Below are 13,390 nucleotides of genomic sequence, written 5' to 3'. Positions count from 1 at the left end.
CTTCGACTCCCGTGGAAGCGCCCCACCAAACGGACGCAAGCTCCCACAAGGATCAATAGGCCCATTTGGCTACCTTGCGGCGGAGCGTCAAGAGCAAAGAGATCATTGGGTTCTATGATAGTGCCAATAGTTCCCGAGAGGCAGCAGCTATCGCTCGCATGCGTGAATCCATGACGTTCGCAAGCGACGAAGACGAACCCGCGGTCATCAAGCAAGGCCTGGAGAACGGAGCCAGAAGGAAAGAAGCTGGTGATGAGGGACGTATTCAAGGGCAACTCCGGGCGAGGGAGGTACGGAAAGAACGGGAAGAAGAAGATCGACAACGACAGCTGCGGGAGACGCAGGTTCAAGAGGAATCTGAGAGGAAGCAGAGGGAGATGGAGGCGCGTGAGGAAGCAGCTCGACAAAAGAGACGACAGGAGAAGATGGCTCTGGAAGAAGAGAAGCGCCGACAGGAAGCACGCGAGGAGGAGGCTCGGCAAGAGGAGCTGCGTCGACAACAAGCTCGCGAGCAGGAAACCCGCGAGAAGGAAGCTCGTGATGAGGAAGTGCGACGTCGAGAAGCTCGCGAAGACGAAGCTCGGCGAGAAGCACTGCGCCAACAGCAGATCCGCGAACATGAAGCTCGTGAAAAACAAGCTCGTGAAAAACAAGCTCGTGAAAAACAAGCTCGTGAAAAACAAGCTCGTGAAAAACAAGCTCGTGAAGAAGAGCTGCGACGTCAGGAAGCCCGTGAGAGGGAAGCTCGAGAAGCCGAGAGGCGTCGTCTAGAAGCCCACGAGCAAGAGCTACGCAGGCGAAAGGCAAGAGAAGAAGAGCTACAGCAAGAGCTGATTCGTGAAAGACAGGCTCGCGAACGTGAGGCCAAGGAGAGGAGAGCTAGAGAGGAGGAGGAGCAACGACAGCAAGAGCTCCGACAGGAACAGACCCGCGAAAAGGAGGCTCAAGAACGAGAGGCCAAACAGAAGGAAGAGCGAGAAAGAGAGGCTCTGGCAAGAGAAGTCCGCGAACGGGAGGCGAGGGAAGCAGAAGATCGTGAACGGAAAGCACGAGAAAGGGAGGCGCGTCTGGAAGCTCGAGAGAAGGAAGCTCTGGAACGGGAGGCTCGCTTAGAAGCTCGGGAAAAGGAGAGTCAGCTCAAAGAGGCTCGAGAGAAGGAGGCTCGAGCGAAGCAAGCTGATGCCGAGAAAACGCGTCCAAAGGACGTCAGAGAGAAGGCAAGGCTTCCTAAGTTTGTCCCTCCCACTAGGCCTAGTAAACTTGGGGGCGCTGTCCGAGCCAGCCTTTCTCGTGCCATACCTCAGGCTGCTGGCGTTAGAGCCTCTACAGCGGCGCGAGAGTCCACGAATCTGGATGCCGCCACGAGGAACCGGTCGGCCGAGGAGCCAACTGGCCCTTCGTCTGCCACTTTGCCTGTCTTCACGCGAGCGAACGGGGGTCCATGGAGCATACAAGCACACGATCTGCTAGGAATTGGGCGGCCTTCATGAGTTTGCCGGCTATCGAGTACAAAGAAGTTAGAGGAGAAAACCATCGGGCTCCCCAGAATACTGGTGCATTAATCGGAGAGGCGTTTAAAGCTGGCGAATGGATGAACTCTATTCGTGAGCGGTATATTGCATTCCAGAAGATCTAGATCTTCATATGTTCTGCTACTCAGTTGCACGCGGCTATAGACGTAGAGAGGCGTGCGCCGCGTCCAGTAAGGCACGGATACCTTTGGGATGAGATGAATTGCATGATCTCTCCTGTAGACCTTAGTAGCATCATGCACTCGTATGGATATCGCGGCGTCGTGCTGGAGAAGCGAGCTTTTGCCGGACTGCCACAGTGGCTTCAAGAGGTGGGGCTGACTCATGGATGTCGTATCCGTGCTTTCCGCCTTGCAGTGTGCCTTTGTCCTCGGATCTCACAACAGTGATCGACCCTCACTAAATTCTGACCTTCCATTAGGCAGGTACTTTCAGCATGTACCTCCACCCACGTCGCCAGCCCGCCAAGCACGGGGTGCACCTTTACTGGGCGGGTGGGACCGCGGGAGCTGACCCCTTAAGTCGAGCTACCTCGTCTGTAGGTGTACATGTATGTTCAGCAGAGCGGCTTCGTATTCTTGATAGCAGCGGTTCAATTCTGGAGGCTCCAATGGGGACCGGTGCTGCCTAGACCTTGCGTGGTTCCTTCTGATGACAAGCTACCCATACTCGTACCTCCCTCTCTTTATCGGCACCTGCAGATAGACCGAATGCTCAATGCAGCAATGAGGATCCGAGGCTTGCGTTGACTCACATGTGATCACGTGACTCTGACTCCCGCGCCATTGGCCAATCAGCCTCATGCGTCCTCGCCGACAGAGCCTGCAGCATCCGTGCAGGAGTGGGCTGAACCGGCCAATAAAGGCTCCATTCTAGCCCCTCTTCGAGTCTATGTGTCGATATGGTTGGCTGACAGAAGGAGGGTCCGCGTCTAGGCGCTATTCCCCTTTCAGCTCGCCGACGGTCTCATCCCAAACCACCCACTGCGCCTTCCTGGATCACGGAGGGTGCGCCTGTCCGATGGCTCACTGAAATACCCTTCGTGACTCCCGTCGGGCAACATCTAGACTGCCCTCCTTCTCCTCCCGTTCACCATATCCTCGCCACCGAATCTTCCTGATCACATCAGGCCACGAATTGCTCGATCCACCAAGCTAGCGATAGCTTCGAGTTCCAGATCAGTATTTGTCGGACTGCACTCCTGGCCCACGGCCGCTTACTCAGTGCCCCCCTCTACCGTGACTTGCATGCCAAGTACCGACACCAGAATATATTCATTAAACCCTTACATCCATCATCCACGACAACTGCCATTACACCAAGGTGAGTTACTGGGCTTGCAGCTTGCCACTCGGATCGTGCATCAGCTCATCTCGGCCCAGGTTCTCTGACCTCTGACGTCGAATCCACCTCAAGAACCACCAGTCTGGCTATCTCTCACGCCAGCTTTAGACCTTATCAAAACTCCGTCTTGAGGATACAACGCCACTCCAGACCTGCCGTCAACTTTCACCCTACCACAATGACAGCCATGCTTTCGGAACGACTCCGTGCAGGGCTTCTTCGGTTTCGCAGCCCAAACCTGGGCGCTGCCCTGCAGTTCATTCCTGCTATGGGCAGCCAGCTGCTGGACGAGCTAATCCATGCCTACATTCCCGGGGATGCTTCCATCCAGGACAAGCGCTCATTCGTTTCCATGGACTTCTTCGAGTACTCTCGCTTGACCGGCGAGACCTTCAGGTACTACCCAGTAGCAGCACGTAACACGGCAACCTCGTCTGCCAGTTCAAGCCCCGCCCAGGATTCCGGATACGCATCCCAGTTTGTGTCTCCTGTGATTTCGGACGGTAGCTTCTCGACGCCTGCCTCTGTCGACATCGCGACCCCTGCTTCCTTCTTCCAAGATACTGCTGCCCAGCAGGCCGCCAAGAAGGCCCCAAAGAAGGCCGTCGCCTCCTCATCTCGATCGCCCGCTAATGACTTCTCACACATCCCCGGAATGAAGATCATGACCCGTGATGGTCTGGACATCACAAACTCGGCCTCTCGCGGCTGCAAGACCAAGGAGCAGCGCGACCACGCACATTTGATGAGAATCATCAAGGCGTGCGACGCCTGCAAGAAGAAGAAGATCCGATGCGACCCTAGCCACAAGAAGCGCACGACGACACAGGCACAGGCTCCGGCACCCTCTCAATCCCAATCACGACCGAAGCCTTCCAAGAAGCTCAAGCAAGCCGCAACCGAACCACCACTTGCCGCGCCACAAGATTTAGGCATATTCGATGCGTCTTCCTTCAGCATGGATGACGCTTTTGCCGGCTTTGAGCTTCCCGCGACCACAATCGAGTTCCAAGAGTCTTGGGAGTCATTCGTTCACTACGATGATGAGCCCATGTATGGTGTCCCTGTTGACTACGACTTCTTCTTCGACCCTGCCGGTCACTTCTCGCCCGGTTCGAACAGCTCTGTATCCTCCTCTCAGCCAGCCGTCACTGCCCAGTCTCAGCCAGTCTCTCGACCACCAACTACGCCACCGTCTCTCCCATACATGGGTGCTGGCAGCTCTGGTTCCAACTACGTCGACTTTGATCTGTTCTCGCCTGCTGCTAGCTTTATTGACGATGAGTCTCTGCCTGTCAACGACATTGCCAACTTCCACGGGGAACGTAGGAGCGACAACGTGGCTTCCAATGCCCGTCCATCCTCGTCGAACCCCTACAGCGAGCGCTAGCTTGATTGGCTCTCTGCCCGGATACCTTGAGATTCAGAATGGCCCGAGCGGGCCTACCTTGGTACAACTCTGGTGCGGAGACGTTGGGTGTAGGAAGGCAGACGCAGACACAGAACACACCGCTGGTTTTCATCTGATGAGAGCCAAGCGTCCGGTGCACCATCTACAGCATCTCCACAAACTCCCCGATACTCAAGTGGTATGTCAATACCTGTCCCAAATCATGCCGATGCCACTAACCAGTTGTCAGGATGAACCTCTTACAGATGCGCCAAGGACAGTATCGTCCGCAACTCGTCAAAACAGCTCGTCCACCGGTCGTGGCAGGCTAGACTTTGTGTCTCGACCTCGGTCCCGCGGTGCGACTGGTGAGGCCATGTGCGATATCGCGGCGGCCAGTTCAGCACCACTATCAAGCTTACGCCCTTCGGTTGCTGGTACTTCCGAGATTACTACCGTTTCGGACGCGTCATCGTCGACAACGGTCGCTGCACGACTAAGGACTGGTGCGTCAATGCAGAAGTCACAGCTCTCGTCGTCAGCCCGCCTCGCAATTATGCCCCGTGCCCTCGATGTACGCAGCAGCGGCGTGCCTGGGACTTCCGTTGCCGTGTCATCTGCAGGCGAGACTATGTCAAGCCTTCTGCCCACACCCCATGCGATTAGCATGGTGGTGGCATGCGGCGTTCTTGGTTGCGTACCCCTGTCTAGGGCGGTATGCCTCCTTTCCTTTGTGCTTGGGCTTGTCGCCCTGGGGTCGCTCTACTGCCCCCAGACCGCATGGTCAGGTACGGATCAGAGAATCCACAAAACCACTCCCTTATCCAGGAGTCAAGACAACAAGCAGAGCTTCCTCTCTCGACGATGCGAGAGCTGGAGGTTCACAGCACATAACGAGTGTCGCCATATGGACACGTTCTATCCCACGATGGGGCGCCTGGCGACTTCTAGGTTGCTGGCGCTCACTCGGTAAAAGATGGGCCACCTCGTTCTTGTTGTCTATTGGCTTGGATGCGGCATACCCGTTCCTCCGCTGCGTCGTTACTCAATGATGCCGCTTGCTGACGGGGGTGCTCCGCCGTGTAGCTGTACACTTTAGCGTGTGTACTGTTGTCGGTTGTTTGGGAGCATATTTGGTTTTTCGAGATACCCCTCTGTTCTTCATTTTGGTCCACGTTTCTGCCTTGGTGGTGGTTTTGCCGGGACCGGCATATGGGTCAGTCAGTGTGAAGGGTTTTGGACGGGCTTGGGGAGGTGAGGTAGCTGGGATGTGTGCGCTTATTGCCCCGAGGTCTGTCGATAATCTACTGATTTGGCTGAAATTTGGGCCTTGCGTGATCGTGACTGTGTCTCTGTCCGCACTTCTGGCTGAAATATCTCTCTCGAGCAGGTGTCCATAATTCACTCCCCATTGCTTAATTGATGGCCCACTCAACATGTCGTGATAAGCATACTGGACGAGCATCTCTACCAACGTGCGTTTCCGTTTTCCACCCACCCACATGGCAACACTGCAGGGTACAGGTAATAGAAAGTTCCGCTCAGTATTCAATACTTCATAAAGACTCTGAATGCAATGGAGAAGTAACGATGGCTGTAAGTTCTCAGGCACCAACATCGAGATATGTCGCTCGATATCACGTGATCACGTGTTTGCGCTCCACTTCGGTGGACGTTGAAGTTCTGAAAATATTCTCCGTCAAAGACACCAGCAAACGAAACTCAAGTCGCTCTCCGTGTGCAATAGTCCAGTCATTCTTCTTAGGCGTTCAAAGTGGTTGAGTGGTAAAGTCCCGTCCCTGAGCCTTGTTCTGGTCTGGTACTGATGTGAAGTGGTCTTCAGCACTTGGCCTTGTCATTATGCAACATTGAGGCCCGTGGCTGACTGGTGGCACAACACACCTTGTTCCTCATTATTCTCTTATTCTCTTGTTCTTGAGGGAGAGAAAGCTGTGAGACCGTTGGATTAGAGGTGAATCGGATTGAGAGACGTGTTGGAAGTCGATTCTCTCTTTGGACGACGCTCAACTGCAGAGCGGGTTGAGAGGATCATTCGCACTGAAGTGTCCCTGGCTGGCGAAACGTTGCTGGTCAACCTCAACTGCCGATACCGTGGAAAGAGAGAAAATCTTGAGAGGAAGGTACTACACACTAAGCGCAACTTCTACAATGGTGAATCAGGCCCCGGTTCCTGCCTCGGGGCAGTCATTGTCCCGGGCAGTGGCAACAACACCACCAACAACTGCTGCTTCTTCTTCCAATGCACAACAAGAATCAGCCTCAACGCCTGAGGGGAATCGTCGATTTTTATCTACGGGTCGATTTCTGAATCGCTTCTTTCGCCGCCTTATCCCCCGCTCTCCATCTTCTGTGTCTTCGTCTCAGTACAGCGAATCCGAGGACACCACCACAACAGCTTCTGCGCAGTCAGAAGATAACGGACCAGACGCGAAACCGGACGTCGAAAGTAACGCCTCGGAGTCAGTCTCCCCAACAAACAACATGTCGATCCATGCCAACCAAGAGAATCGACCGCCTGCGTCCAGCGGCCTCGATGGCTCGATGGCTCGCCTGTCGCTGGACGATGCGTCGCCCGGGAAAGCAGGCTTAGCTTCCTCCGCTGGCCCCTCACAGCAGGAAGCTGACACGGATAGTGAAAAGGCAACTCACCACGGCTTCATGGACCAAGCCCTGGATATGGTATGCGTGGCGCTTCTGAGGTTCTCGAGGGAAAGGAAGCTGACCGACTCTCCCAGGCTCGCCTTGCGCTCCGCACCAACGAGACGCCCGTCGGCTGCGTCATCGTTCACAACAACAAAGTCATCGCCAAGGGCATGAACGCAACAAATGTCACGCGCAATGGTACTCGCCATGCCGAGTTCATGGCCGTCTCGGCCCTCCTTTCCTACCGTCCCATGGGCGTGACATCGGATGACGCAGCTGCCGAACCTCGACATGTCCCGACCGAGATGTCCGCTGCCGAGCGCGAGCAGCGAGACCGCGAGAAGGATGCCGAGCTTGGTCCTGACCCCAGCCTGAAGGACACTTCGTATGTGAAGAATGGCCATCTCTATCCGTATGGCCAGAAGCAACATCCCGACCCTCGCGTGCCACGCTCCATCATTCGCGAGTCAGTGCTATACGTAACTGTCGAGCCGTGCGTCATGTGCGCCGGGCTGCTCAGACAGCTAGGAATTCGCAAAGTCTACTTTGGCGCTGTGAACGACAAGTTCGGTGGTGCTGGCGGCGTCTTCAGTATTCACTTGAACTCTATTAGGCCACAGGACAGACCATACATTAAGGAACTGCCCTCAGAATCAGACAATAATGACAGCGGCACAACAGCCCCTTCACGACCCGTGTCAGCTCAGTCAGCTCAGTCGACGCATTTAGCTCCCAAGCCACAGAACGGACAATACCATATGCCACAGTCCAACCCGGATGGCGATGGCGGAAATGTTGAGCGCGGTTTCGAGATCGAAGGCGGATGGGGACGCGAGGAGGCCGTGGGCCTACTGCGGCGCTTCTACGTCCAGGAAAACGGTCGAGGTAAGGCGACCAACTAAGTTGTTGACAAACGGAATCTGACTTTTCTCCAGCTCCCCAACCACGGAAGAAGGAAGGTCGCGCTGCTCGCCTCGCGGCGATGGAAGCCGGCAACTCTCAAGACACCCAAGGTGTAGTGACGGGCGGCACGCCTGAGGAAGTCGGCGCCGCTGAAACGGTCGATGAGAAGGAGCTGGCAACTAATGCTGAAAACCCGCTGCAGACGCCCACGTTGGAAACCGTGCCAGGCCCGCTTGGCAGCAGCGACAAAACTGATTGAAGAGGCTGCGGCTGGCAAAAAGCGAGGGTACTGCGTGGACACAAGACACGACATGAAGGCACTTATAGTGGCGGGCGAGACACGTATACGCCAATGGGAGTGCCCCGGATCGACACGAGGTCAGACAGCGGCTGAAAGGTTGTGACCCAGACATCATGGCCCGGGCCGGAAGCATGTGCTTGTGTAGAGTACTACTGTCCCCCCAGACGTGTATGTGTTTCGAGGTGACGGGGGGTGAGAGAGAGTCTCGGTTCAGCTTGCTTCCGGACTTTGGTGAAGGGCGGGATGGCAAATCAGAGACATGGCTTGCCTGTGATGTCAATGGCTTCTCAGCAGCCCTCAAAATTCACTCATAGCAAATCACAGTCTGAAGTGGCGTCTCGATCAAAGGGGGGTATTGATTTCACTAGGCTAGTATCGACAGGCAAGAGTTGAGAAGAGACACTAGGCGACCGCAACCATGGTATTTTCTGGAGAATTGCCTTGTGCAAAGATCATATCGGTATCATAAACCTCATAACGCCGCCTACTCCCTCGTCGTCCAAGAGAGCGCATATCCAATGTGTCCGTTCTGTTCATTCGTTGAAGGTCATAGTCGAGTTGAATGTATCACACATGTCGGTATGTGGGGTACGAAAATGCAAGAAAGACAAGAGCGGCAGATCGGGAAAGTTTGGATCAGAACCACAGACACACATAGTCTAGGGACTCTATCGTTTCTTCCTTGCGTCGTGCACGTGCTGCTGCGCATGCGTCGTGGCAGGCTGGACGACAAAGTTCCTGATGCCCGCCTCGGCCGCCTGTTTCATGGCCTGGTGGCGCATGCCGCCCTTTTTGACCGGGGAGCGCTTTGGAGCCGACGAAGCGTCGACGAGCTGCGCCAAAGGGCGGCAGTGCGACGCGAACGCCTTCTCGCCATCCACGGGGATGGGTCGTCACGAAGCTTGTAGGCAGCCTGAGCGCGGCCTGGATGGCCATGCGGGTGGCGGCGCCTATGGCGGCGTAGCCGGCGGCCTTTCTCGCTTTGGAGCGGCGCCTGCTGCGGGCTCGGGGGTTGTGGGCTTGCTTGGAACAGAGCGGGAACGAGGCGGGGCATGAGAGGGAGCCTCATGGTAAGGATCATGGTCGGGCCCACGGGACATGTTGCGAGCACGACCACGGGTCGGATAGTGCGAGTCGGGCTCCGCGCGGCGTTCGTGATGCTGTGGTGGAGGAGGGATGGGCTGAGTGCGCGCTCTTGTTGGGCGGCGAAAGTCATCCTCGCCAGCATCATCGGGATGGCTGGGGCCATAGGCCGGATAACGAGAGTGGCGTGTGTCAGCGGCGCGTGGGGGGTATTTCTGACGTTCGCGGCTGGAGGCTGGGCCGTATCCTTGATCCAGAGACCCTGCTCTGGCTCTGGTATTCCTCCTGTATGCGTCATCGTCTCGATCATATGCTGGGCGGCTGTGGGTGGCTCGGTGCCGATATGCCTCAGGAGACTCTGATCTTGGCGCGTGTGAGGATCGTGGTGCTTCGCTACGGCCGCGCCTGGACTTTGGGGCGGGCTCGGGAGAGTTGTTGAAGCCACCGCGACTAGGCCTCATCTCGGAGGCGCCGCGGACAGGCCGTACATCGTGTTGGTGGCGTTCAAAAGGAACATCTCTGGAGTTGCGTCGCGTTGAGCCAGAAGGATAGTCTCGAGAGAACCTATCATCGTGATAACTGGGTTCTTGTCGGCGTTGCCTCTCGGCGTAACGTGGCGGCGGATAAGGATCATAGGGGTCGGCAACACGTCGCGGTGGCTCGTCGTAAGGGGGATAGCCGGCATCGACTTCTCTTGCCGGATACCTTTGATGGCGTGCCATGTGAGTTGGATTATGATATTCCAGGAAGACAAGAGAGAGAACCAAGCGCAGTGCAATGAAGCTTAGCAAAAGGATAAAGATGCAGTGCACATAGCGTCACGATGTCCAGCTGTGGGCAGCCAAGGGGAATATATAGTAAATGCAAGGGGGGGGGGGCGGCGATTGAAGAAATGCAGTGTCGCCCAGGGTCGCCTGAGGAAAAGCGTCACAAGGCGTCGATCTCTTGACCTCTTGACAGGATTGCGGGGGAAAGGGGCTGATGGAGGACTCCCAACAAGCATCAACCAACACCCATGGCAGTAGCAGCAGCGGCCGGACCTACCTCAACGGGCCACGATGCCAGCCCGGATTGGCGCGATGCAGCAGCGGAGAGAGAATAAAAAGCAGGCTTGGCAGGTTGGGCGTTCTACGTTGACAATGATTGATGGGCTCGAACGAGAAAAGGTGGGCTGCAGAGTAAAACGCAGGGTCCTCAAGCTTGACGTCATGCTTCCCCTCCGGGACCAAGCGACCAAACATCAAATCCCAATCGAAGCGCGTCCAGCCAGTCCGACATGGGCCGCATGAGGACATCTTGCAGCAGAGCGTCGTGCAGACCGCCATTCAGCGAGGGCCTGGGCTGAAACTTGGGTCCTCTCTCCGCTCACTTGTGTGATGCACCAGTTGCATGAGCTCCCACGCTCTCCCACGATCATGAAGGGCGAGTGTCGTGGGGATGCTTCACGCGGCTGTGAGTGATCGCCTACGCTGCACATCGCCGCGGGATTAAATAGTGGAACCTAACCCCTCGAGTCGTTGGGACATTCGCGCCTTTTTCTCGCGTCGTATCGTCTCGAGGATCCGTGTGCTGGCCGCTGTCCTCCATTGTCGCGTGATCCTCCCTAGCGCTCGGGATCCCCTGACGTCAAACTGTCACCCACGTAGGAGCGCCGGCAGTCGTTCCAGTAGTCGGCTCCGGAGCGTGAGCCGCGCTCACCGCTGGAGTGAACATCATCGCTATAGCCCCTATGCGTTGGCGTCGGGACTCGGACAGCCGGACTGACGACAGGCTATCGACCACGGCCAAAGGGCCACAAAAAACGACGAGACACAGTGCTATTGCCACCCGGTTGGAGCAAGATGTCGATAGGCCAACCATGATGAGGATGCTGTGATGCCGTGTCACGACTACAACCAAGCCAATGGGCTCGCTCAGTCGTCAACATCGGACCTCACGGGCCAGCCAGAACCCCGAGCACAATTTATTCGTGTGTCAGTCGGTCAGAATACAGCATAGCCAGTAGTACAAACTTCCTGGTGCTGCTTGCGGCGTCGTCATCATCCGTGTGCGTGAGCAAAGTCAGGACGGGGCACCCACTCGGCGTCCACGATGCCTCAGCAAACGAGATGAGGCTCAAGGGCGTCATCGTGCCGCTAAACAGACATTCGACGGCCACTGCTAGCCCTCGTCGGGCACGGGCGGTGAGGCATAGTCGGCGCCATGTCTTCTGTGGGCTCCCAGCACGTTGAATTATATTGTGTGTCGTGTGCTCCAACTTCATTGCCGACACTGACGAGACTGGCACAGGCTGGTCTCGTTGACTGGCTTGGGTAATTACAAAGGTGATCTCAGGGGTGATGTCAAGCGTTCAGGTGTGTGAGCCGCGTGTTATTGAGTTTGACTGCCAGTGCACGGCGTGCTGTCGTGGAACCTTGGCATGCCTCAGCATACGTCTGGGTCATGTCCGGGCGAGGGGATACTGGAAGGCTCTTCTTGGGGAGTTCTCCGTCGGCTCGGCGGCTAATGACCGACAGAAAGGTCGACGACAGCTTTGGGGTCAGTGGCTGGGACGAGCTGGACGACCTCTCAGCTCTCACCAAGTCGTGATAGATGATGGACCTAGGTCGATGTCCCAACACTCCGGCGGCGGGATATGCGATGTAGCCTGTCGCAACGTGCCTTGTTCGAGCGCGGAAGGAAATTAATAGTGTAGGACCACCAGGGCCTTGGGCTCGCCCTCAACTGTCATTCAGTAGCAGACCCAGAACGCCTGGCAACACAAGTACGACCGCGATGGTCACAGATGCAGCCTCTCTTGCACGTCCTGCCTTCTGTATCTGACCTGTGTTGGTAATAGCGACGGGCTGCTGGTGAGTGTTCTGTGGAGGAAGGTGATACGCCGAGTTGGGTACCGAGGCTGAAAGAGGATCCTTCAACCGGAGGTTCGTTGGTAGATTGATACGTGAAATGCTAGAGAGGACTGGCGTGGGTGGACTCTTTCGGGACTTGGGGGTTCTTGAGCGGGTCTCGGCGAGATAGGCGTGGCATAGATAGGACCGCGCCGGTGGCGCACTGGCTAGCCTCCCGAAGGTGCGCGCTAGGTGCCTCTGATGTTGATAGCTGCCTCGGGACGTGGGTGATGGTTGGTACGATTAGGAAAATGTGTGGTGGACGATGGACAAAGATCGAATGGCTTCAACGGAGGAAGAGTGCGCATATGCCTGATGGCTGCTCAGCCCAAGGCACCTAAAAGTAGTGCAGGCGGTGATGGCCGATGGCCTCTGTCGCTGCTTCCTCGTCGTGCGATAGCACCTTCTCCAACACTCACATGTACTTACCGCCGTGATCATGCCTGCTATGGTACCTACAACGAAACTTTGGCCAGCAGGACGGCCTCAGACGAGGACTTGCCCACCGGCCACCCCCCCCACTGGCTGTCTTGGTTTTGTTACCCAGACCTTCGCGTACTCCCGATGACCATGCCACCATCATGTTCCTTCCATCTATGCAGCTCTCAGTATCCCAATCCCCATTGGCATACCAACCTGGCCTGACCTCCCATCGCATGCGTCTTCGGCCGGGCGGGATTGGAACAATACAAACAGGTAAGGCAAATTGGCGTTGTTGTCAATCAGAGACGGAAATGCCTGCCGCGCTTCGACTGCAGTCAGCTCCGGGGTGGCCATTGCACGGCGTTGGCATCCTCATCTGGCTGATCCGCGATTCAGAAGCTTCAACGGCACAGCATCCAGTTACCAGACTGGGCAGCCATCTCCGCGTCCAATGCCTCGCCGACCGCCGGCCTTTTTCTGCAACCCCGCCCCACATTTCAGATACGCACAACCCGTATCTGCGACCTACCTACCACCCGGCAACCCGCGATACAATCCCCTTCCCCAGTATGCAGCTAGCTGGCTGGCTGGCTGGCTGGCTGCACGGGAGCTTCAGCATGTCAAGACACACAGCCATGACAGGACCCTTGCTATTCATCTGGTGGCCACCACCAACCTATGCCATGTGGTAGGCCCATCGACGGCTTCACCCCGCCCTAGCGGCAGTCTCATTTTGCAGTCCAAAGTCGCCTAGGCTGAAGTTTTGAGACGCCACGCTTCGCAGAAACCTCCTGCTCTCTCGCAGTCCTCCTCGTCGCCCGTGGACAGTGGCATGATGCCTGTCGCCCCCCCCTCCCCC

At 56.5% G+C, this 13,390-nt stretch overlaps 4 protein-coding genes across 4 annotated transcripts in view; 3 read left to right on the top strand and 1 right to left on the bottom strand.

The window, feature by feature from the left end:
* Positions 1-1,490, top strand: part of VDBG_01927 (conserved hypothetical protein) — a gene marked incomplete at both ends in the record, with an annotated part of 3,353 nt that extends 1,863 nt beyond the window's left edge. Inside the window, one exon of the mRNA XM_003007693.1 lies at positions 131-1,490. Coding sequence (XP_003007739.1) covers positions 131-1,490 — 1,360 coding nt within the window. The remainder of the gene's footprint in view (positions 1-130) is intronic.
* A 1,564-nt stretch (positions 1,491-3,054) lies between these two features.
* On the top strand, positions 3,055-5,239 carry VDBG_01926 (conserved hypothetical protein; the record flags this gene model as incomplete). Its single annotated transcript, XM_003007692.1, has 2 exons — positions 3,055-4,215; positions 4,298-5,239. 2 exons carry the CDS (start codon positions 3,055-3,057, stop codon positions 5,237-5,239), a joined length of 2,103 nt encoding a protein of 700 aa, XP_003007738.1.
* Positions 5,240-6,768: 1,529 nt separating this feature from the next.
* Positions 6,769-8,092, top strand: VDBG_01925 (conserved hypothetical protein; the record flags this gene model as incomplete). Its single annotated transcript, XM_003007691.1, has 3 exons — positions 6,769-6,966; positions 7,023-7,815; positions 7,866-8,092. The coding sequence occupies 3 exons, from the start codon at positions 6,769-6,771 to the stop codon at positions 8,090-8,092; spliced, it is 1,218 nt and encodes a 405-aa protein (XP_003007737.1).
* A 992-nt stretch (positions 8,093-9,084) lies between these two features.
* VDBG_01924 (predicted protein) lies at positions 9,085-9,939 on the bottom strand (the record flags this gene model as incomplete). The annotated part of the gene is made up of 1 exon (XM_003007690.1): positions 9,085-9,939. One exon carries the CDS (start codon positions 9,937-9,939, stop codon positions 9,085-9,087), a length of 855 nt encoding a protein of 284 aa, XP_003007736.1.
* Positions 9,940-13,390: the final 3,451 nt, after the last annotated feature.

The sequence above is a fragment of the Verticillium alfalfae genome, genomic scaffold, assembly GCF_000150825.1.
Source record: "Verticillium alfalfae VaMs.102 supercont1.2 genomic scaffold, whole genome shotgun sequence".
NCBI classification, from domain to species: Eukaryota; Fungi; Ascomycota; class Sordariomycetes; order Glomerellales; family Plectosphaerellaceae; genus Verticillium; species Verticillium alfalfae.
This window is presented reverse-complemented; position numbering and strand designations above follow the sequence as displayed.